General features: G+C 38.3%; 4 protein-coding genes and 1 long non-coding RNA gene across 5 annotated transcripts; 1 reads left to right on the forward strand and 4 right to left on the reverse strand.

The window, feature by feature from the left end:
• Positions 1-1,643: 1,643 nt before the first annotated feature.
• LOC133718139 (senescence-specific cysteine protease SAG39-like) lies at positions 1,644-2,858 on the reverse strand. The gene is made up of 2 exons (XM_062144954.1): positions 2,415-2,858; positions 1,644-2,267 (listed from the first exon to the last, which is right to left on the reverse strand). The coding sequence occupies exons 1-2, from the start codon at positions 2,842-2,844 to the stop codon at positions 1,675-1,677; spliced, it is 1,023 nt and encodes a 340-aa protein (XP_062000938.1). The 5' UTR covers positions 2,845-2,858; the 3' UTR covers positions 1,644-1,674.
• A 1,603-nt stretch (positions 2,859-4,461) lies between these two features.
• On the reverse strand, positions 4,462-5,834 carry LOC133717079 (senescence-specific cysteine protease SAG39-like). Its single transcript, XM_062143713.1, has 2 exons — positions 5,374-5,834; positions 4,462-5,259 (listed from the first exon to the last, which is right to left on the reverse strand). The coding sequence occupies exons 1-2, from the start codon at positions 5,804-5,806 to the stop codon at positions 4,667-4,669; spliced, it is 1,026 nt and encodes a 341-aa protein (XP_061999697.1). The 5' UTR covers positions 5,807-5,834; the 3' UTR covers positions 4,462-4,666.
• A 1,459-nt stretch (positions 5,835-7,293) lies between these two features.
• Positions 7,294-8,789, reverse strand: LOC133715930 (senescence-specific cysteine protease SAG39-like). Its single transcript, XM_062142633.1, has 2 exons — positions 8,302-8,789; positions 7,294-8,146 (listed from the first exon to the last, which is right to left on the reverse strand). The coding sequence occupies exons 1-2, from the start codon at positions 8,729-8,731 to the stop codon at positions 7,554-7,556; spliced, it is 1,023 nt and encodes a 340-aa protein (XP_061998617.1). The 5' UTR covers positions 8,732-8,789; the 3' UTR covers positions 7,294-7,553.
• A 1,525-nt stretch (positions 8,790-10,314) lies between these two features.
• Positions 10,315-14,714, forward strand: LOC133716643 (uncharacterized). Its single transcript, XM_062143326.1, has 5 exons — positions 10,315-10,613; positions 12,216-13,081; positions 13,370-13,509; positions 13,840-14,052; positions 14,640-14,714. Exons 1-5 carry the CDS (start codon positions 10,315-10,317, stop codon positions 14,712-14,714), a joined length of 1,593 nt encoding a protein of 530 aa, XP_061999310.1.
• A 1,244-nt stretch (positions 14,715-15,958) lies between these two features.
• Positions 15,959-16,872, reverse strand: LOC133714251 (uncharacterized). The gene is made up of 3 exons (XR_009848512.1): positions 16,757-16,872; positions 16,248-16,434; positions 15,959-16,143 (listed from the first exon to the last, which is right to left on the reverse strand). It is a non-coding gene; the product is annotated as an uncharacterized LOC133714251 (long non-coding RNA).
• Positions 16,873-19,673: the final 2,801 nt, after the last annotated feature.

The raw sequence follows: 19,673 nt of genomic DNA on the forward strand, positions 1-19,673 counted from the left end.
AACTGCCGGGCCACTAGTTTTCAAATTCCCATCCGGCAGTCGCGTCGAGCAGGCGAGGCGAGCCAACGCCGCCCAAGCACGCCGCCGGACAAGAAGAAAGTTGCAACCCTAGACCAAGAGCGAATCCGGGTTTTGTGAAGCACTAGTTAACTTTCCTACTACAGTACTAGTTAATTACTCGTACATATTAAATATCACAATTCTATTATAAATGTATAATTTTAGAAACGCTACATTGTAAACAGGCTTATTATACAACATCGATTGACTCGGCACTACTTGACTTTCAAAAATCTAGACCTTTTTCTTTTTTTGTGCTTTCACTAACAAAAGATGTCATTGGAGTAATGGCAACAATAGATTCATATCAAAATCAATTTCCAAGTCTTCATCAAAAAAAAAAAAAACAAAGCATGGCAAGATAAGCTCAGAATTGAATCAAAGAGTTAATCAACATAAAAGAATACGTCTGAATTGTAAAATGAGCAAGGTGGGACTGAATCAGTATATATTGGTAACATATTCCCAAACTTCAAAGATAACCAAGGTGGAGACACTCCCAGAAGTCATTAAGATATGAAAAGTTTAATCATATAATAAAACTTTCCAGATCTTCATAGAGAAAACAATAGACAAAGCTACATACTTCAAAGATAACCAAGGTGCGTATCAAAAATACCTTTTTAACAAGTGATGATTTCCACAAGATTCACAGGTTGAGGTCAGCTCCAGGTCAGTTCGTCTTCTCAGGTCAGATCTTCTTCTCTCTTTGACGTCTTTTCATCTTCAGAGTGCGAGAGGAAAAAAAAAAAAAAGACGTCAAAATCTCACGTCTAGAGGGTGGATTTCTGATAGGGTTTGGTATTTATACCAAGCACCCTAGAATCCTACAAAATCAAGCATCTAATAAAATCTTTCAAAATCGTTGGGCTTTTGAATACCATCAGATTTAAAAGGACTTTTTAAAATCTTGATTGAATACCACAGGATTTTAAAGGATTTTTTAAAATCTTGATTGAATACCACAAGATTTTAAAGGACTCTTAAAATACAAAACAATCCTATAAACTCCTATGACACGTTTACTTACTTGGAATGGAAAATAATCATGAATCGGAGACAAGTGGAATGGGAGAAGAAAGGAATCGGTATTGATTCCGGAGGAATGATTCCTAAACCCATCTCCCCCCTTCGTAATCGAATTCCTGAGTATTCAGGAATCGATTCCTGATAAGGAGGTGGGACCTACATCCATTCTGATTCCTTCATGTGTTAGTAAACACAGGATTTCTTTTACCCGGAATCATTCCGATTCCTTTATGTGTTAGTAAACGCAGGAATGTTTTTACCCCGTAATCATTCCCTTTCCTTCCAAGCAAGTAAACGTGCCCCTAATTGAATACACCCCCCTTAGAATAGAAAAGAAGAAGAAAAAAACACTGAAGAGTTTTAATAGGGATGTAAGTAAATAAGGGTACAAAGAGAATTATTTTGAGTCCATTAATTATCTGATTTTTTTGTCTTGGTGGAATACACGCGGCGAGTAATAAATGAGAAAGATAGAAAAATAAAAGTTGGAGGAGAAAGCTGCTAGCATTCCTCCATGTGCATATATACCATGATAAATATATACCTACAATGGTAGTGGGCTTTGATTAAATTTTTATTGGTGTACTATGCAGTGGGGTAAGAGGATTTCATGGCAATGCCACAAACACCTGCCGGTGCAGCAACATCTCTCTGCATTCTTATATAACCTTCTTCACCCCATTGTGCACCCCATGAATTCTTTACCAACCAATACTTAGTCCCATCAGCACTCACGCCATAACCAACAACGGTAACACCATGGTCTAGATCCGTTCCACATGTTCCTGTGAAAACACCACTTGAATAGAAATGAAAGTCAGATCCACTAGCATCAATGGCAACAGCAATAGGCTGATTAGCCACGGCCTTAAGAAGGGCGCTTTCGCTGTTTACAGGCACATCTTCGTAGCCAGTTATCGTGGCTGCATGACCTGCTTCCTCCTTAGCATTGCATGTACTATCGCCAACCGTGTAGGGATAATTAGCTTCGGTATTAATGCCATGATTTTGAATGACAAACTGAAAGGCATCATCCATAAGGCCACCTGAACAGCCTTGGTCTTCACCTTGGACATCACAGTCAACCAGCTCTTGCTCAGACAGAGAGATTAGTTTACCAGTTGTAATTTGAGTGATTCCTTCCATAGCTCCCACTGCCGAGAACGCCCAACAACTTCCTGTATACAATTTGATTGCAAATTTGTAGCAGTTTGAGTAGAGTTTATTAGCATCATGTACATTTTCTTTTTCTTTTTTTGAAATGGAAAATGATATTATGACCAAAAAAAAAAAAAAACAGAGAGAATAGTGCATGTGTTACATAGCACATTGGCCTTGGTCCTTGACGGGAGTTACAGCTCCCTTCTTTCTCCAGTCCATTGTAGCCGGTACAGTAGCATTTTCGTACTTGAAAGTAGTGGTCTTCGTGGAACATTCGTGCCCCTTGAATCGATTTCTTGAGGCAATGAACTCTTCATTTGTAAGGTCTGCAAATTGGTTCAAACTCAACTTGTAAGGTTTGTTTCCATCGTTATTGGAAGTATCTATAAATGCCTCATTCTCCTTGAATATGTTGAAGCGATCCTCCTTCTCTTTGATATCATTATACACACGTCCATAACGAGCCATCCATTGCTCGTACCTCCCATAAGCAAATCCATCGTTGAAACTACGAGAAGTGGCTTCGGAAGACCAAGCCCCCAACATGAGGACCAAGGCCAAGCAGATACATTTGCTCTGGTTGGTGAACTCCATTGTAGGATAGGATTTGAAAGGTAATGGATATGAGGAGGAGGTGTAGTGAAATGGTAAGCTACTCAGACAGTTTATATAGAGAAGACAATGGCTTTTTTATAATATCTCCGTGCCCCTAGAAAGGGTTTGCTCTGTGCTTGCCCAGAAAACGTTCTGATCTGAACCTGTAATATTAATGTATAATTCATATGAATATTGATCTAATTTAAGGCACATGCTGGTGACGTTAATAAGTTACTTGCTAAACCCTAAAATCTGTCTTATAAGGGCATGGTGGTCAATTCTTTATTCTTCTATATGAGGACAGCTTTCTAACCATAAGAATGGATCGACTCATTCGAGAAAACGTACAAGTCACAAGAACTCAAGAAGTCCTTGGTTATTTAACATGTAGTGTACTCTGATTCAAATTGACGTCAAGGGATTTTATAAAACTAATTACTATGAAAAATGTCCAATTTCAGTTAGAAGTTCAGAACTTTGAAGCACCTAGGCGGCTAGCCAACTAGCTCCTTCATAAATTGTAAGATTTGTGCACTTTGGCACTCGGATAATTTATTCTCAATATTATACAGTATAGAGTAGTAAAATTATGGCACCCATACGGCCATACAATTTAATTCATGGACACAGGTGACAACGTGCGGAGAAAGACGGAGCCTGTGGTACATGGTGAATTTATGTTCCGAAATATAAAAAAAAAAATGACATGAATTGATTTTTGGAACAAATCGGATTGAAGATCTCAAATTGTGAAAGAAACTTTGGCTTCGGAAATTCTAGATCTAGAAATCAATTTTGGGACAAATTAACTGGAAACCTCAACTAAAAAAAAGGGAAACACTTGAATTGAGAAAACAAGAAAACCTAAATCATGACCCTGAAATCAAGAATAAAGTGTTTTCATACTTGTGTCTCAGCTGATTTTGACTCCCTATACACATGAGTAAAAGAAGAACAAGGTAACGACTCTTTTAAGAAAGTAGTTGATCTCTCTACCACACTCAAAGATCTTTACAAAACAGTGCAAATATTTAAAAGATAATTTTGGTCTTTTCTTCATTTCTCCGGTTCTTCTCTTCCTCTCTCATTTCTCATCCAATAACCTTCAGATGAGTTTATAATTTCAACATCCAAATCGGAACCCAAATGAATATAAACACATTTAAGAGAAAATCTGATAGAATCGACGACATCGACCCGTTTCTCTGTTGTTCAGTCTTCAGTCCATCAATTACAATTTTAAATTTTTCCAAGTCTACTTGGAAGGTTTGATTGGGCTACAGAAATTAGGAGGAAGGGAAGTAGAGGGAAAGTGGTGGATGTGATCATATTATTCTGTGCTACTGCATCTTTTAATCCATGATTTTCAGTATAATTGAAACAAATGAGGGATTGAAAACCCTCGTTAACGAATTTGGGAGATATGATGTTTCCCCTCAATTTGGATCAAAACTCAAATGAATCTGATATTTTGATACCAAATGGGATAGCAACCACAATATTTTCAACTTTTGAGTTTTGTCTAAGAGCCAAAACCATATATAGGAGCAGTGATCATACATAAAGTAATAGAGTTCTGCTGGTGGAGGCCTAGCTTAACATAGTTCCCAAAGGTTTCATGACAGCAAATATGTATATTTTCTATTGATATATATAGTGATTTGATTTCATACATTGGGCACACTTTCTGTAATTCATGAAGTTACTAGTTTTCTTAGTGATCTATTTTCTTAGTATTACACACATAAGTTCTTGTACATATCATGATAAAGATATACCTACAATGGTAGAAGGCCTTGATTCAATTTTTACTGGTTTACTATGCAGTGGGGTAAGAGGCTTCCATGGCAATGCCACAAAGGCCTCCCGGTGCAGCAACATCTCTTTGCATTCTTATATAACCTTCTTCACCCCATTGTGCACCCCATGAGTTCTTTACCAACCAGTACTTAGTCCCATCAGCACTCACGCCATAACCAACAGCGGTAACACCATGGTCTAGCTCCGTTCCACATGTTCCTGTGAAAACCCCACTTGAATATAACTGGAAGTCATATCCACTAGCATCAATGGCAACAGAAATAGGTTGATTAGCCACAGCCTTAAGAAGGGCAATTTCGCTGTTTGCAGGCACATCTTCGTGGCCAGTTATCGTGGCTGCATGGCCTGCTTCCGCCTTGGCATTGCATGTACCATCAGCAGCCGTGTAGGGATAATTAGTCTCGGTATTAATACCATGATTTTGAATGACGAACTGAAAGGCATCGTCCATAAGGCCACCTGAACAGCCTTGGTCTACACCTTTGACATCACAGTCAACCAGCTCTTGCTCAGACAAAGAGATTAGTTTACCAGTTGTAAGTTGAGTGATTCCTTCCATAGCTCCCACTGCTGAGAATGCCCAACAACTTCCTGTATACATTTCGATTGCAAATTAATTTCTAGCAGTTAGATTAGAGTTAATTAGCATCATGGAAAATAATCTTATGACAAAAAAAAAAATAGAGAGAATAGTGTGTTACATACCACATTGGCCTTGATCCTTGACGGGAGTTACAGCTCCCTTTTTTCTCCAGTCCATTGTAGCCGGCACAGTAGAATTTTCATACTTGAAAGTAGTGGTTTTCGTGGAACATTCGTGGCCCTTGAATCCATTTCTTGAGGCAGTGAACTCTTCATTTGTAAGGTCTGCAAATTGATTCATAGTCAATTTGTAAAGTTTGTTTCCATCTTTGTTGGAAGATTCTACAAATGCCTCATTGTCCTTGAATATCTTGAAGCGCTCCTCCTTCTCGTTGATGTCATTATATACACGTCCATAACGAGCTATCCATTGCTCGTACCTCCCATAAGCTAATGCATCTTGGAGACTACGAGAAGTGGCTTCCGAAGACCAAGCCGCCAACATGAGGACCAATGCCAAACTGCAGATGCATTTGCTCTGGTTGGTGAACTCCATTGTAGGCTTGAATTTGATAGTCGATGAATATGAGGAGGTGTAGTGAAATGGTAAGACTACTCGGACAGTTTATATAGATAACATAATGGCCTTTGTATATTATCTCCGTGCCCCTAAAAACGGTTTGCTATATGTGCTTGCCCAGAAAACATTCTGATATGAACCTGTAATATAAATATATATTTCATATGAAACTTGATCTAATTTAATCCATGTCACGATAAGTTACTAGCTAAACCCCTAATATCTATGTCCAAAAGTACATAGTGGTCAATTCCTCGATATGAAGACAGCTTAATAACTATAAGAATGGATCTATTCGTTTTAGAACACGAGTCACAAGAAGTCCTTAGTTAATTAACAAGTAGTGCACTCTAATTCGAATTGAAGTCAAGGGCTTTTATAAAACTAATTACTATAAAAATGTTAGACATCAACTAGAACTTTGAAGCACCTTAGTCGGCTATTGTAACATTTATGCACTTATCTAAGGCCACTTCTGCACCGGGATGATTTTTTCTCAATATTAGATAGTGAGTTTTTTTTTTTTTTTTTTTGAATAAATATTAGATATGAGTTTATGCTCCAAAACAAATAATAATAAATAAAAACAAAACAAAGAACAAAATGAATTGACTTTTAGAGCAAATCCACTTTGTTGAGAATATATACATCCCTCATGGGAAAAATGGGACCTTGCCATAAAGGATTTGGGCCTCTCCATCATTGTCAATTGGTTTTAGATGTGAACCCCGGATTACTTTATCTTAAAATCCCAAATTGTAAAGGAAACTTTGGCTTTGAAAATCTAGATCTAAAAATTGATTTTGGGACAAATCGACTGAAAATCCTAACAAAAAAATAAATAAAACACATGAATTGAAAAAAAAAAAAATCCTAATTCGTGAATCGTGATTGTGAAATCGAGAATAAACTATTATTGTGTTTATGTTTCTGAGTCTCAATTAGAAATCAAACTTTGGTCTCACTCAGGCAAAGTACTGTAAAACATTTTTCCCCTTTTCTCTCATAAAGTCAAAATTTTGCAATGCATAATTTTTACAGGAGCAATTCCAACACTCTATTTTAGTATTTTATCACTTCAACTTCACTTTTCTGAGGGAAAACGAAAAATTGATTACTCAATTGTCAATACAACCGCACCAAGTCAATGCCAGAGTTCAAGCCCAAAAAGCAAGAGCTACTGCCTAATCCCCGGGTCCAAAACCCACTTTATGGTGAAAAGCCCAATTCGTGACCAAGGCCTTGTGAATCCGAAAGTCCAGGATCTAAAGCCTTAATAAAATAAAAAGTTACAGACTACCGAAACGACGTCGTGTGTTCGCTCCACAACCCATCTCCCTCCTTATACACGGTAGTACGAGAGAGAAAGAAGTAGAACAGTCTCTTAGCACCACCATAGGAGCAGTGATCAAATATAAAGTAATAGAGTTCTGCTGGTGGAGGCCTTAATATAGTCCCAAAGGTTTGATGATAGCAAATATGTATATTTTCTATTGATATAGTGATTCGATTTCATACATAGGGCAAAGTAATTTGTGTAGTTCATGAAACTTAATTACAACTTTTCTTATTGATCTATTTTCTTAGTATATATTACAGACACGAGTTCATGTACATATATACCATGATAAATATATACCTACAGTGGGGTAAGAGGCTTTGATTAATTTCTATTGTATACTATGCAGTGGGGTAAGAGGCTTTGATTAATTTCTATTGTATACTATGCAGTGGGGTAAGAGGCATCCATGGCAATGCCACAAAGACCTCCCGCTGCAGCAACATCTCTCTGCATCCTCATATAACCTTCTTCACCCCATTGTGCATCCCATGAGTTCTTTACCAACCAGTACTTAGTCCCATCAGCACTCACGCCATAACCAACGGCGGTAACACCATGGTCTAGATCCGTTCCACATGTTCCTGTGAAAACGCCACTTGAATAGAATTGGAAGTCAGATCCACTAGCATCAATGGCAACAGAAATAGGCTGATTAGCCACGGCCTTAAGAAGGGCGCTTTCGCTGTTTGCAGGCACATCTTCGTAGCCAGTTATCGTGGCTGCATGACCTGCTTCCTCCTTAGCATTGCATGTACCATCGCCAGCCGTGTAGGGATAATTAGCTTCAATATTAATACCATGATTTTGAATGACAAACTGAAAGGCATCATCCATAAGGCCACCTGAACAGCCTTGGTCTTCACCTTGGACATCACAGTCGACCAGCTCTTGCTCAGATAAAGAGATTAGTTTACCAGTTGTAATTTGAGTGATTCCTTCCATAGCTCCCACTGCCGAGAACGCCCAACAACTTCCTGTATACAATTTGATTGCAAATTTGTAGCAGTTTGAGTAGAGTTTATTAGCATCATGTACATTTTCTTTTTCTTTTTTTGAAATGGAAAATGATATTATGACCAAAAAGGAAAGGAAAAAAAAAAACAGAGAGAGTAGTGCATGTGTTACATACCACATTGGCCTTGGTCCTTGACGGGAGTTACAGCTCCCTTCTTTCTCCAGTCCATTGTAGCCGGCACAGTAGCATTTTCGTACTTGAAAGTAGTGGTCTTCGTGGAACATTCGTGCCCCTTGAATCGATTTCTTGAGGCAATGAACTCTTCATTTGTAAGGTCTGCAAATTGGTTCAAACTCAACTCGTAAAGTTTGTTTCCATCGTTATTGGAAGATTCTATAAATGCCTCATTCTCCTTGAATATGTTGAAGCGATCCTCCTTCTCTTTGATATCATTATACACACGTCCGTAACGAGCCATCCATTGCTCATACCTCCCATAAGCAAATGCATCGTTGAAACTACGAGAAGTGGCTTCGGAAGACCAAGCCCCCAACATGAGGACCAAGGCCAAGCAGATACATTTGCTCTGGTTGGTGAACTCCATTGTAGGCTAGGATTTGAAAGTTGATGAATATGAGTTGGTGTAGTGAAATGGTAAGACTACTCAGATAGTTTATATAGAGAAGAGAATGGCTTTTGTATAATATCTCCGTGCCCCTAAAAAAGGTTTGCTCTGTGCATGCCCAGAAAACGTTCTGATGTGAACCTGTAATATTAATATATAATTCAATAATTCATATGAATATGGATCTAATTTAACACACATGGTGGTGACATTAAGTTACTTGTAAACCCCTAAAATCTGTCTTATAAGAGCATGGTAGTCAATTCTTTATTCTTCTATATGAGGACAGCTTCCTAACCATAAGAATGGATCGACTCATTCGAGAAGACATACAAGTCACAAGAACTCAAGTCACAAGAACTCGAGAGAAGTCCTTGGTTATTTAACATTTAGCGTACTCTGTTTCAAATTGACGTCAAGGGGTTTTTATAAAACTAATATATTCTCTATTCTAAAGCACGGGAGCTGGGTGAATAGTAACTCCCTAAGTGATTTGACGCTTTTACCCCAGTTTGTTTCTTAATTACAATGCTGCCATTCGACTTTCAGAAAGTGATGGCCACGGATTGCGAGAGAGAGAAAGAGGTTTTCTATATCACTCTGAAAGATTCTTAAGTAGGGCAGGCGGTAGGCCCAACCAATCAGTACTTATGCATGGAGGTGTTGTGGGTATTTTATTTTTATTATACATATATGGGTAGTTCGATCATGCTTCAATTCTAGCCCTTCTAAACAGGCTCCATAAGTTCTCTTTATGACACGTTTACTTACTTGAAATGGAAAATAATCATGAATCAGAGACAACTAGAATGAGAGTCAATCGGTATTGATTCCGGATGAGTTAATTCCTAAACCCATCTCCCCCGTTCGTAATCAAATTCCTTAGTATTCAGGAATCGATTCCTTATAAGAGCAAGTCCACTGGTAAGTTCTTGACTGGGCATAGTCAAGAAAAATCTGACTATATGACCTTGAGATGGATTCTGATGCTTCCACCGGTAGAAGATTGACTGGGCAAGGTTTTGCCTTTCTTGACTACAGCCAAGAAATAAGTCACAGCCATGACTATTTTCATGACCGATCAAGTATGAACGCCAGCTAGGCCCAGCAGCCATCGTGGCTGACGTCATGGAAACATGCAGAAGTGGACGACGCGCCTTGGGAGGGAGTGGAGGTCCAGGCATCGACGCGTGGCAAGGCAATTGACAGAAAGTGGAGCGCGCCAGAGATGGGCCAGCCTGCCACGTGGATTCTTCCCGTTGGTGGGTTTTGAATTCTGGGCCTAACGGTCAAGCAATCTCAGCCCTTCATTTCAATCAAATTTGCAATCCTACGGCTTACAATTAACATGTATATATATATATTTTTTTAACGTTATGAACGGTAATAAAACGGTAACAAACGGTAACAAAGTAAATTTTAAAAAATTCTAAACATTTCTCTATAAATACCTACCATTTATTTTACATCTCACACCCAAAAAATTATCTTTCATAGTAACCCAATTTTGTGATTCCTCCTCTTCATATAGCTCTCATCTTCCAAATTTATTTATATCCAATATGGCCGAAGAAAGGGGAAACACAGGTCCAGTGGCCGGACATGAGGGAGATCAAAATGAAGATGATAATATCCAAGACAAAAGGAGATGGACGGATGAGGAAGATGTTCAATTGTGCAAGTCTTGGAAAATTGTTGGGCAAGATCCGGCTGTGGGCACAAATCAGAAAAACAACGACTTATGGATGCGTGTGAGGCGACACTTTGTCGCAAATTGGCCCCAGAGCCGATCAGCTTCCTCTTTGCAAGGAAGGTGGAAATTTTTGAAGGTTGAACTCTATGAGTGGCATTGTGCATTAAGGCAAGCGAAAAATTGGTACAAGAGCGGTTCGAATGCGGTTGATGAGGTATGTATTTTTTGATAAATTGTCTAATTTGTTGATACATTAAATTAAAATATTACATGATAAATAATGTAGTTGATAAATAATGATGTAATTACAACGATGTTTATATTTGTAGTAATTGATTTTTTATTGTAAAACGGGATAGATACTTTTTTATTAAAATTATGACATTTATATTTGTTGATAAATCTTATTGATACATTATAGTAAAATATGTCTTGATAAATAATGTAGTAATTATAATATCGTTTTAATTGTAGTAATTGTTTTTCGTTATAATTAAAATATGTCTTCATTAAAATTATGACCTTTATATTTGTTGATAAATCTTATTGATACATTATAGTAAAATATGTCTTGATAAATAATGTAGTAATTATAATATCGTTTTAATTGTAGTAATTGTTTTTCGTTATAATTAAAATATGTCTTCATTAAAATTAAGGGAAATGATGGAAAAGGTCACTTTAGAGAGTGAAATGATAATAAGGTCACCTAGTTTCCCACTTGATAAGAAGGTCCATTGTAAATTGTTATTAATATTAGTTTAGTCCTTATGAATAATGAGGTCATGTTAAAAAATGTCAGTTTTTAATTTTTATCATTCCGATTCTGCCCCTAAGGTAATAAACCTTTATAACCTTCCATTTCAATATAGTGGAGCTCAAATTTTCTCTCTCCTTTGATCAGAAAGCTTCCGATTCGATTTGATCGGAGATCTCTTTCCGAGATTCTTTCTTCGCTGCCCTCTCCGTCGGAAGCTTCCGATTTCTCTTTGTGCCTCTGCGACGATCTGAAAGTGGTTTTGGAGCTTCCTCAGGTCTTTTCTCTTTTTCTGGATCTCTGGCTTCGTCGGTGTTTGTCTTGATCACGTTATTGTGTTCTTCTTCTTCGTTGACTCAGTGCTTAGTTACAGTCTCTCTATTTCTTCCTCTTTCTGGTTTTCTCTGATTTGATCGGTAAGCCATCTCTCTGTGAATTTGTTCGTTTTGGATTTTGCAGTGTATTTTTGTTGTTTGTGTTAAATTGTTGAATTGTTCGTTTTGGATTACTGTTTTCTTCTCCTTCGTCGAACTCAGTGCTATGTTGAATTGTTGATGATGTTTTGTGCTATTGCTGTACTATATTTGTTCTATACTGTGATTTTTTTATCAGTGACATGGCCAGTTACATTTTTAATACTGCTATTTTTTTCAGGAATTATCATTTATTTAGCGAGAGTATGATGTTGTTCTTCTGTTCAGGCATTAACAGTTACTTTGGCAGTGACTTGTTTGTGTTGATTCTGTTGATTTCCTTAGTAGTGACATGGATGGTGATTTGTTTTATTCTTGTGCAGTTGTTATGGATACTAGCTATGTTGTCAAGTTTATTTATTCTGGTGAAGCAGCGACAGTTCCATTGTTGCATAATTGGTCGTTTGTTGACCTATGCAATTCCATACGCTCTCGTTTTCCGGATTTGATTCAAGGCAATTTCATGTTGAGGTACATTATTCCTCTGGATTCTACTTCATGTTTTCTAGAGAGTGAAGTTGATATGAGAATGATTTTTAGGAATTTGGTTCGTTACAATTCTGATTTTGTTGAAGTGTTTGTGACTGATTTGCCTTCTATTAGTGAAAGTGTGGTGAGTAATACAGTGTGTGAGGATTCTAGTACCATGCTTGAGGAGAATGATTATTTGGGGTGTTATAGGGCAGAGGCACCGAAGAGTTATATGACGAAAGGTTGGGAGAGTTATATTCATTCTGAAGGCCAAAAGTTTGAGGGTGGGGTTGTTGAGTTTAGGGATAAGCTGCGTAAGTATGCTATAGAAATTGGCTTTTCATATGAGTTTGTTAGAAATGACAAGGTTCGTGTTATTGCTCAGTGTTCTAAGAAACATTCTCAAGGCTGCAATTGGCTGGTGAAGGCTTATTTATGTAGGGCTAATGGTTTCTTTATGATTAAAAGGTTGGTTAATGTTCACACTTGTCATGGTGTGATTCGTTTGCAGAAGAGTAAGATGATGGGATCCAAGGTTGTCAAGTCTATTGTGCTTGATAAGATTCGTGCCAATCCAAACAAAAAGCCAATTGATATAGCTGATGAGATCAAGAGTGATTATGGTTTGGATGTTGCTTATCGTACAGTTTGGTATGGTACAGAGTTGGCAAAAACAGCCCTACATGGTGATGAAGCTGAGTCTTATGCTCAGCTACTTTGGTTCAGTGAGTCTGTTATGAAGTCAAACCCCGACTCTAGGATAGTGGTTGAGTTTCATCGAGAAACACACAGGTTTCAGCGTATGTTTGTGAGCTATGGTGCATGGATGAAGGGTTTTCAATCTTGTAGACCTATTCTTTTCATTGATGCTACATTCATCACCAACAAGTACAAGGGGCAGATTATTGCTGCATCGGCAAAGGATGCCAATCAAGGTTGAATCTCCTTCATTACTTGTAGTTTTTTATTTTTCTTGTTTTCTATTTGCTGCCATGTCTTGTTTTTTTTTTTTGTAATGTAAGTGACATGGTTAGTTACATAGCTACTGACATGGTCACTTACATGTTCATTGACAGTTACATGTCCAATGACCTAAATGTTCTGTGATTTGAATGACATGTGTCTGGCCATGTCACTGTCAAGTAATTTGCAGTTATGTCAGCGACATGGTCAGTGACATTAACAGTTACATGGCAGTGACATTATTTTGTTTTTCTGTTCAGGCTTGTATCCAGTTGCTTATGCTATTGTGGATTCTGAAAATGAGAGTAATTGGAGATTTTTTCTTGAGGTTTTGGCTGAAGAGTTTGCAAAACGCCCTATGAGGAGGGTGATATTCATTTCTGATCGTCATGTTGGGCTTGTTAGTGCTTTCCCTAGAGTGTTTCCTAATAATCCACATGGGTTTTGTTTTAGACACCTGATGTCTAACCTTTCTGACAAATTTCCAGCTGGATCTTACCTCAAGGATCGGATTCCTTACTTGTTTATGTGTTGTGCTTATTCTCGCACACCGGAGATGTATGAGTTCAACATGGAAATCTTGAGGAGTGAAGGCGGTGACATAGTTGCTCAATTTCTGGAGGATCTTCCCAAGGAGAACTGGTGTATGGCTTACTTTAATGGTGAAAGATTTGGTGAAATGACAAATAACTTGGCTGAGTCTTTCAATAATTGGGTGTTGCCTTTGAAGAGTCTTCCTATTCTTGATATTAATGATGGCATTAGAGTGAAGTCCATGGCTTCAATTGCTTCTCGGAAGCAGGATGCTCATGAATGGTTGTCTGAGTTGTGCCCAGTGATTGAAAAGAAGCTGAAGGACAATTTGGAAGTCGGAAGGCATTGGAGAGTGAGCAGGTCTGATACCTATGTGTATGAAGTTCACTGCCAGAAGTACAATAGCATGGTAAATTTGGAAACTCGGTTTTATTCGTGTGGAGAATGGCAGCTGTATGGCTTCCCATGTTCCCATGCACTTGTAGTGATCCAACAACATGGTTCTTCCCCGTATTTGTATGTCAATGCGCTGTACAAGGTGGATAAATATCGAGAAACTTATTCTTTCCCAATTAATCCTCTTCCCTCTATTTCGAAGCAAGTGCATGATTTTGGTAGAGATGCGGTGATCTTGCAGCCGCCTTTGACTAGAAGACCACCGGGAAGGCCTAGAAAGAAGAGGTTCAGAAAAAGGAGCGAGAAAACCAGGGTGATCAAGTGTGGTAGGTGTGGAAAATGTGATGGTCACAACAGAAAGAGTTGTACAGCTCCGATATAGGTTCAATTCTGCCTACATGCCTTTAACAGTGACATGGCAAGTGACATAGCAAGTGACTCCAATACAGTTTGAATTTTTGTTTTGATTTTTCATTTTTTTCAATAAATGATAAGAAGTGCTTGTAAGGTGCTTACTCATTGGAATTTTTTTTTTTGACTATGAGACAGTTTTTCTGCTTTCTTCTTTTATAAATCCTTCAGTATTCTTTGTGTCTACAGGTTCTTAATAGTTACATGTACAGTGACATAACCATTTGTAAACTAATTGACTTGTCCATTGACATTAGTTTTTAGTTATCTTGTCGGTGACTTGTTCTATGACTTGTAGTTGGATCACTGCATATAGATTTGGTCATTGGCAGCGGAACGCTGCCGTTGCGGTGCAGCGGCACGCTGCAAATATTAATGAAAATTAAAAAATGAAGTAGCTACAACAACTTTGGTTTATTAATTGGCAGTGGAACGCTGCCGTTGCGGTGCAGCGGCACGCTGCAAACTGAAATAGGAATATCATTTTGGCTGTGACTTCTCTAGTGACTTATAGTTTTAATGTTTTTTGTCCAGTTACATATTCATCTACATGCTTAGTTACATGTTCAGTTACATGGTCAGTTACATATATTGTAAGTTACATGGTCAGTTACATGGTCAGCTACATTATCAGTGACTTGGTCAGTTACTTGAGTTTTACAGTAACTTGCCTAGTGACTTGGCCACTGACATTCAGTTTTCTTTTTACTTGGCCAGTGACTTAAGCAGTTACATAATGGGCAGTAGTGAATTTAACAATGACACTTTCAATTATATGTGGCCTTCATATTTACATAGTCAGTGACTTGCCCTATGAATTCAGAAGATGCATTAATCTTGAATAAAAAGATCCATACAAGTCATAGTCTGAACTAAACAACAAATTTCTGAAATTCTGAACTAAACAAACAAATTTCTAAAATTCTTAATTTGCTGAGTTCCAGCTCTGCTTATGTTCTGCAAATTTTTTGAATATTTGAGCTTTGAACTTCATCATCTGAGCTTTGGTGACTTTGTTTGGCAGCTTCTCCTCTTTTGCCATTCTGTCCATGTAATACATTACAAAAGGTCCGCAATCTAATCTGTTGACAATTAAAAATTTCAAGTTAATGATTTTGACCAACTTAGTAACAGTAAAGTTATCATTTTAAATTTTTGAATATAGACTTACGATCCTTGGTCTTGTTGGGGGCAGATTCTGGCATGGTTCAAAGGGATCCTTCCACCATCATAATTTTCCTTTATCCAGCTTATTGTTCTTATTTCGTCATCGCTCAATATACTTTCAACCATCTTTAATTTTGTGTGAGTGCTTTGACTCTTGTCAAATTTCATTCGGCAGCCTTGCTGCAGCATATCATCTGCTTGATCTTTCACTGCTCTCATCCACAGCTCGACCATTTCAACCTGTAGTTTTTAACAGATTAGTGAGTGATAGTTACATGGTCAGTAAGAAGTTTCTTACCAATTTTTTTATACTTTTAAAGCACTCCCCTGTTTCTGCTCTTCTTGGTTTCATTGAATCAAAATGCAGCCATTGCGGTATGTCCTTGTCAAAGACCAAGAGCGTGTGGTGAAATTCTTCATTATGGGTAATTGGGAAGAAAAGCATGCTGCATTTTCCCATGTTTTGGAACAGCGGCTCACACAAGTATTGATGGAGGTTTCTCACAGTTAAATGTATTGTCGAATACTATTTAAAAAAAGAAAGAAAGAAATACATAGAACAAGTTATAAATAAACAAAGAATGAGAGATAAGGATTCAATGTTTATGAGAAAGTGCTCGTCATACTTACCCAACACATGCTATGCATAAAAGCAGATCTTCCCAAACTTTGTGAACTTTCGTTTTGCAGTTCATCCTTCAACATTTCCCCATAGCAATCAATCCAGTTGTTTGCTATTGATTGATCGCTTATGAACATTTTGACATCTGCCCTTGTGATTTCGCTTCCAGGCTCTTTTCCCTCCCAGAATAATACGCTGCATAACATAGAACGTTGTTAGTCCTGTGACTTAGCCAGTTACTTTTCACTTGCCAATGATCTGGACAGTGACTTGGCCAGCTACATGGCAATTGCCATGATCTGGACAGTGAGTTGATCAGTGACTTAGCCAGCTACATGGCAATTGCCATGATCTGGACAGTGACTAGGCCAGCTACATGGCAATTGCCATGATCTGGACAGTGACTTGGCCAGCTACGTGGCAATTGCCATGATCTGGACAGTGACTTGTCCAGTGACTCAGACAGCTACATGGCAAGTTAAGTCACTATCTTGTGAGCTGTAACATGAAATATTACCTTTGTTCTGCCTTGTTCCAGTACTTCTCTAATTTGCTTTTAGTTGGGCTGTCAAGTAGGTTGTACAGTTGTCGTTTTTGCCAATCTATCACTTCAATTTCGTTTTTTTCTGTTTGTTCCTCATCATCCACATTAATCGTCAAATCATGTATCACTTCCTCCTGTGGCTTCTGTTCAGCTGTCTGTCCTTTTTTCTTTTCCTGTGCTGTGATTCTGGTCATTTTCGCCCTCTGCCTTTGCTCTTTCACCTCGTCCCACCAGAAAATATGATGTGTTTTTTGTACTCTCTCCTTTCTCTTCGTCCTAACCACATAACAATATAGGCCAATAGATTCTGAGTCCTGCCCTGATATCTCCTCTAAAATTGGCTTGATGAACTCAGCTCTTGTCATCTGTTCTGTAGGAGAAATGTAATTGACTGGTTCGACGTCAAAAACAGGCTGAACCTCTGGTGATATAATGATCTGATACTTGTTTGGCTCTGCTTGCATATCTTCCAAACTGACTTTTCTTGGAGGTGGAGTTTGAAACACGCCCGGAGGTGGAAACACAAACAATGCATTAACCCAAGCAGTATTCGGTGTGCAAGCATCTTCCGTCATTCTCAATTTAACCTCAGGAGAGGTTGGTGAATGAATCTGTGCAGCTGCTTGGGCAAGGCATTGAAGTGGTGACTGATGTCCTCGGTCGGTTGAGTGAGGTTCCGCAGATGCCATCTCAGATGCGCTTGCTGTGGAGCAGGCAGGTTGTGATTGAGTTCCCTGACTACCACCTTGAGATTTTGTGTTTTTGGAGTGCTTGCTGTCAGTTGGCTTGTCCTGAGGGGCCTTTGGTTTTGGCGGAGGGAAACTAGGTGGTGGGGGAGGAGGAGTTGAGTCGTTGTCATCACCTGGACGTGCTATTGGCGACTCAAACTTCTCAGTTAGTGCCATCACTATGCCCTCCAAGTGCTTCACTCTGTTAATTAGTGAGGCTTTCTCAATTTTCAGCACCTCATTTTCCAATAACACATCCTCATTCTCTTCTTTTATTCTGCCAATTTCCTTTTCTTTCTCCTTAACTTCTTTTTTCAAAGCCCTTAGCTCTTCTTCGTTTCCCTCTAGCTTTCTCTGTAATTCGTTCTTCTCTTCATTGGTCTTCCCTATCTCTGTCTCCATCTTCTCATCCTTAATGTTTCCACTGGTTCTATTTTCAACATTATCTTCTTGCCCATCATTCTTTTTTTCTTTACTTTCTGTGTCTGTATTAGACTCAGAATCTTCTTCCTCTGCATCTTCTTTAACTTTATCAAAGATTTTCTGAAACAAAATTACAAAAGTTGTCAGTGACAGAAATAAAACAGCAACACAATCATAGACATGCAAAGATACATGCACTGTGACATGAAAATATAACAATAACATGAGCAGTGACATAGTCAATGACTTGGTCAGTGACCTGACCAAGACGAGGTCACTGAACAAGTGACAAGACCCAGTGACAAGACCATTGACCTAGTTTATCTACATCAAATTAACATACCTTCAACTTTCCCATGGTGTTGAAATCCCCTTTTTTTTTTCTATCAGGGTCTTTAATTGCCACTTTCTTATTCCGTGTTTTTCGGTTTCTCTTCCAGAGATTGGCGGCACTACTCCCGTCTTGTGGCAAAACCAATTCTGTTTGGAAAATAAAAAATAAAAATAGAAAACTAGTTAGTTATTTTTCAAACAGCTGCTTACCCATATGAATATCACAAACATAACCAATGACATATGCAAATACAACAGTGACATTGTCAGTGACATAAACTTGACAGTAACATTAACAGTGACCTAGCCAGTTACCTGTCCAGTGACCTTAACAGTGACATGACACTGATCTAGTTTTTGTACTTACAACAGCATACGACAGCAAAATGATGCATAAACAAATTTTTAACAAGTTACGGGAATTTACCATCACCAATATCACGCAACCTGCCATGTTTTGGGATTCTTTTGCCTTTCGTTTAATTGATTTTTTAAGGAAGTCGCCAACTTCCTTTGCCCAGCTATATTTTCCCAGACTTTCCACCTCTTCACATACTCTTATATAGTCCCAAGATATTGTTCCTCCAGAGTTTGGGAACAGGAGTTTGATGAAAAGGTTCAAGAGTACTAATACGGCAACATTTCTGTCCCGTTTCGTTTTTTCATCCCCTGTTTCTGGAGTTTCTGCCAATGCCTTCTTCAAAGCTTCCTCTGCAGCCGCCTTGTTGATCCTCTGCTTTTTGTCAAAGTATTTAGTCACGAACTCAGATTTGTATGCCCCCTCTTTGGTCTTTGGTACTGATAACCCGGATGCTGGCACTCCTAAAATCATAGATATATCACTTGTTGACATTCTAAATTTCCTGTTCCCAAACACAAAAAGGTCTGTGTCACTGTTGTATGCTTGTAGCAGAAGTGTGATTAAATCATCTGATTTCTTTGCATCCTTTTCTTTAATTGAACCTCCATGGAATGCATCTATCAGCGTTGCAAATGGTGTTTTCTGCAGCAGCTCTAAAGTACCTTCAGTCAGGTTATTTTTGTTTTCTACAATTGTTTTCAGAAAAGCAAGCATTGTGCAGCGATACTGCACATAACCCTCTTTTACATATCTTTTCCTTTTCCCTGGGACTTTTTCCTCTTCATCATCCTTTGTATCTTCTTCCTCGTCAGTTTCTTCCTTCTTCTTTGTACTCTCTTTTTTGGTCTTCCTTTTATCCATTTTCTTCTTCTTCTTTGCACGAACTTCTTCTTCATCTTCATTTTCTTCCCTTTTTCTTCTTTTCTCCTTTTTAATCTTATTCTTCTTCTTACTGCGGACTTGTTCTTCATTAGATTGTTCTTCATCTTCAGTTCCTTCCGGTTTTCTTCTTTTCTGCTTTCCAGTTTTCTTCTTTTTATCCTTC

Source organism: Rosa rugosa, chromosome 6, assembly GCF_958449725.1.
Source record: "Rosa rugosa chromosome 6, drRosRugo1.1, whole genome shotgun sequence".
NCBI lineage: Eukaryota > Viridiplantae > Streptophyta > Magnoliopsida > Rosales > Rosaceae > Rosa > Rosa rugosa.

Bases quoted from the DNA above. Each gene is read 5' to 3' on its own strand.
- LOC133718139 (XM_062144954.1), bottom strand. From the start codon at position 2,844: ATGGAGTTCACCAACCAGAGCAAATGTATCTGCTTGGCCTTGGTCCTC. The intron at 2,268-2,414 runs CTATGTAACACA...AATTGTATACAG, and splicing joins CAAGGACCAAGGCCAATGTG to GAAGTTGTTGGGCGTTCTCG.
- LOC133717079 (XM_062143713.1), bottom strand. From the start codon at position 5,806: ATGGAGTTCACCAACCAGAGCAAATGCATCTGCAGTTTGGCATTGGTC. The intron at 5,260-5,373 runs GTATGTAACACA...AAATGTATACAG, and splicing joins CAAGGATCAAGGCCAATGTG to GAAGTTGTTGGGCATTCTCA.
- LOC133715930 (XM_062142633.1), bottom strand. From the start codon at position 8,731: ATGGAGTTCACCAACCAGAGCAAATGTATCTGCTTGGCCTTGGTCCTC. The intron at 8,147-8,301 runs GTATGTAACACA...AATTGTATACAG, and splicing joins CAAGGACCAAGGCCAATGTG to GAAGTTGTTGGGCGTTCTCG.
- LOC133716643 (XM_062143326.1), top strand. From the start codon at position 10,315: ATGGCCGAAGAAAGGGGAAACACAGGTCCAGTGGCCGGACATGAGGGA. The intron at 13,082-13,369 runs GTTGAATCTCCT...TTTTCTGTTCAG, and splicing joins GGCAAAGGATGCCAATCAAG to GCTTGTATCCAGTTGCTTAT. The intron at 14,053-14,639 runs GTAAATTTGGAA...TTGTGTCTACAG, and splicing joins GCCAGAAGTACAATAGCATG to GTTCTTAATAGTTACATGTA.